Consider the following 3,955-nt stretch of genomic DNA (forward strand, 5'->3'; position numbering starts at 1 on the left):
ATGTAATCCTCTGGCATAACAGCAAGGTTTAGGGAAAGGACAAAGTGTGTCAACTAAATCTTTGAATTCTGTTGCCTTCAGAGAGTAGTATCAACTCTTACATGCTACTTGAGAGTTGCTTCTGGCACTGAGTTAATACATAGATGGTCCCAATGCAGGATTAATCTGCTGCCATCCTGGCACACTGTTAGCACTGCAGAGCTCTTGGTATGGCTTTGCAAATGAGGCTGCTGTGAACAGAGAGAGTTTTTAAAGGTGGGAGCTCTTTCTATAGGCTCCTCTGGATAGAGATCTCACCAGGGCACACAGAGAGGTCACCCATGGAGGCTACAGCTGTGAAAAGCCTCAAAGCTTGAATCTGAACTCCTGGGAATAACTATGCTGATTATGCTGGAGTTAAATAGACAGGAAAACCAGTATTTGCTGAACACCTTACCTATGGGAGTTGCTATCAGTCCCACATGAACTAATTATAGCATGTGTGTTACAGTGTTTACCTAACACTGTCAACTCTGCCAAGAAAATCTAACTAGAGAGCATGATATGGTCCAGTCTTCCAGTGCCGATAACTACTACCAGCACAGAACAATATAAAACTTCCCTGTCCAATGACATTCACTCAGACCAGCCTAGAAGATAAGCTCAACCACACAGTGGAGGAAATAAAATCCCATTTTAAAATTGAAGACTAAAAAAACTTGGGATGAGAGTGAATTTTTCCCATGTGGCAAAACATCACCAGTAGGAGTCTTGTGTTTTGGGTCCTTGCATCTGTTAACAGACAGTGCCCTCACAGTAGATGCCAACACGTGCCAAGGCAAGCAGTGTAAGAGCTGATGTTTGAACTGAGACTGAGCCAGGTGTGTCTCCATGCTGCTTCCACGGGAGGTAAAACAACTCAGCTTCATTGGTCATTAATGTGGGTAACATCGTGCAGGAAAATGAGAGAGAACTATAAAGAGATGCAGGGAGTTCATTTTCCTTGAAGCAAGGACATGGTAATGCAGCACTCAGGGAGCTAAATCCTCCACAGCATTCTGGCATTAGCATTGGTGACAATAAGGAAACTGTTCAGCAGGGGATGATACACTAGTATCTCTGATTCAACAAAGCACATAGAAGTATATTTAAGCCTTAGGTGTACACTCAGATTTGTTTCTTTTCATTAAATGTATAAAAGGACACACAAATGCACAGCCTTAAGTCAGCAAGTGAACATACCCATCTTAGGAAAGTTAAAAACATGACACAGCCCTTTCCCCAGTGGTAATAATTTTTCTCCTGTACAATCTGGTACTCAATTTATCTCAGACACATTTGCCATTCAGTTCAAACAAGGTTTTGGATACAAATTCTCATAATGGTTTCTGGTCTTGCACCCTTAAACCAACTCCTGCCATGATGTCTTTCAGGGTACAGCCTGAGTTGGCACCATAGCCCTTGTATGTAGCTGCAGCATGCAATGTGGAGCATCTTACCTTGCCTGTCTGCCAGAATTCATGCAACCGAGTCAATGGGCTTAGGGCAAACAAACAAAGCTTATGTGAATGCTTAAAACTAAGCATGAGCTCAAGTACTTTAAGTCAGGGCCTTTATCAGGAATGATAAATGTGAAAAACATAGAAAGTAAAACAAGTCCATGTGGATTGAAGACACAAGAAAACACTTGTCAGACATCGGGCACAGTATTTGCATACATTACAGTGGCCTTTGGATTGTGAGGATTAATACTTTTCTACTGCACATTATTGGGCAAAAAAGCAAAAGCACAGGGATGTGCCTTTAAGATAAATACAACAGGTGATCTTACAAAGGTCGTTTATTTGCAAATAACTTGTATTTCCGAGCCCAGGTTTCAAAATATTGTCTGCACTGAACATTACCTGTGAACTTTAAAACCTAAAGGTGGACTCTGATTTTGTGAAGGCTTCTCCTTTGTGTAAGTGGCAGCATAATTCAAGCCCTGACAAACAGATATATCCATAAAGGTATGGAAGAATTCATCCTTTTTCAAGCTGCACATGATTTCAAAACATCGCATGAAGAGAATATGGGCATTCTCTCAGTGGGTATGACAAACCCCATCAGTGTAGCTAAGGTAATTATTAACCATCCATTTACTCCTACCACCAGCTGCTAATTTGGCTGAAGACCACAGCTGGAGGTATCAGGGTGACAAATTCAAGTGAGGCATCCTAGTGGAGCTGGGAATCTGGACTCAGATTGTCAGGCAAGTAAAACAACGAGTACATACGTGCCGACAGTATGCAGCATTCCAACAGAATCTAGCATGTCTTAGGGCCATCCATATGCTCCACCATATGTCTGTGAGGAGAGGGGTCCAGAATCACAGTCTCTGGAAAGGGTAGGTCTCCCAGGCTCTCAAGATACCAGCCAGGATCCCAATGTTGGAGTATTAATTGGTGTGTAAGCACCTGTATTCCCTCCAACAAACTACTGATTTCAGCTCAGGGGGCAAATATGTAACATAACCAACTGCTAGCTGATTCAGAAGTTGGCTCTCACAGAACAAGTTCTACTAGGGAAGAAAAGGTTGCTCTGGGCTGTGTCTCTTCAGAGCCAATTCAAACTCTGTGTATTAACCACAAAGAAAACTGCAGCAACAGAGACGTCACCATGTAAAACAGCAGTACTGATGAGCACATAGAAACAGACTGGATTTCAATAGCCTAGCAAAGGGGAATACAAGTTTCAACTCACTCAGTAGAAAACAGGTTCCTTTATTTTACCTTCTGTTCTGCTTTTCACTTATATGTTTCTGAGGGCAATTAGCTGCCGTGTATTTTCACATTTCAGTCCTACCTTATCACTGTCCACTGTGTTCTGTGATGTCCTGGATGCAATGGAAATGGTGTCAGGTTGACTGCTGCCATCCCCTTGGCTGTCTGCATCATCTATTCCATCTCTGCAAAAGACATAATAGGGAAACAATGATGCTTTCTTAACACACTACCTTTGAATGTGCACAGCTTTACCCGTGGATTTGAGAAATGTGGAGTCAGCAGGACAGAGCTGGCTTTGTGCTAAAATTACCTCACCGATGCAGCCCATGATGCCATGTAGCTTGCAATTTAAAATGATGTCACTCTCAGCCATAGGGTTGGGATTAGCACATAATCACAACATTTGTTGCTGGAAACAGGATGGTCATTGCCTGCATATTTACATCATAGAAGACTCTGGAGCTCAGAAATAGCTCTGTAATGAGGGTGTCAGGCAGAAATTTTCCTTCAATTAGATTTCTGCCTTAACCAAAAGCATTCAGCCTGGTTTACATGTTACACTGAAGGAAAGGGCATTTCTCTTGTCTCACAGGAACCAGGTCTTCATAAATTTAATATTAAGACAAAAAAATGCTATACAAACAAATACAGATAAAGACAGTGTAGAGCTGTACAAATTTACCTCTATGAGGCTGCTAGCAGAGGGTATTTTCTTCCCTTCTGCCATATCAAGTTCTCAAATTTTTACTGGTCTTCCAAAGTAAACATTTAAATAATACAAAATACATATTTAGGGACAAAAAAAAAATAAGATCCCCATTCTGTACTAGAAAACTCTTGTATTGGTGCATGTCCCCAGGAAGAAATGTCTGGATCTCTGCCTTGCTACAGGTCTCCTAGATGACCTTGGTTACTTACACTTTGGATGACTCTATAATACAGCCTGAAGTAAGAGAGGGATAAAACTTGATGAGGAAATGGAGATGCTCAAATTACAGGTGGCTTTTGGGAATGCCACAACAGAGAAGGAACCATTTATTTTCTATAATTTCTATTTAATCCAGGATTGAACGATTTGGACCAAAAAAAAGTAATATTACTTCAGAGGCTGAAACGAGTTTGTATTTGATGATGAAACACAGATTGTTCACTGTAATAATGCATTGTCATGATCAACTATGATTTTCATTGTCAAACAATTCAAAATGCCA

General features: G+C 41.1%; 1 protein-coding gene across 1 annotated transcript in view; it reads right to left on the minus strand.

Moving 5' to 3' along the window:
* The window catches only part of LOC103808515 (kalirin), a gene marked incomplete at both ends in the record, with an annotated part of 110,321 nt that overhangs the window by 37,671 nt on the left and 68,695 nt on the right, over positions 1–3,955 (minus strand). The window contains one exon of the mRNA XM_009081305.1: positions 2,824–2,926. Within this exon, the coding sequence (XP_009079553.1) occupies positions 2,824–2,926 (103 nt within the window). The remainder of the gene's footprint in view (positions 1–2,823; positions 2,927–3,955) is intronic.

The sequence above is a fragment of the Acanthisitta chloris genome, unplaced genomic scaffold (genome assembly GCF_000695815.1).
Source record: "Acanthisitta chloris isolate BGI_N310 unplaced genomic scaffold, ASM69581v1 scaffold25538, whole genome shotgun sequence".
Classification (NCBI taxonomy): domain Eukaryota; kingdom Metazoa; phylum Chordata; class Aves; order Passeriformes; family Acanthisittidae; genus Acanthisitta; species Acanthisitta chloris.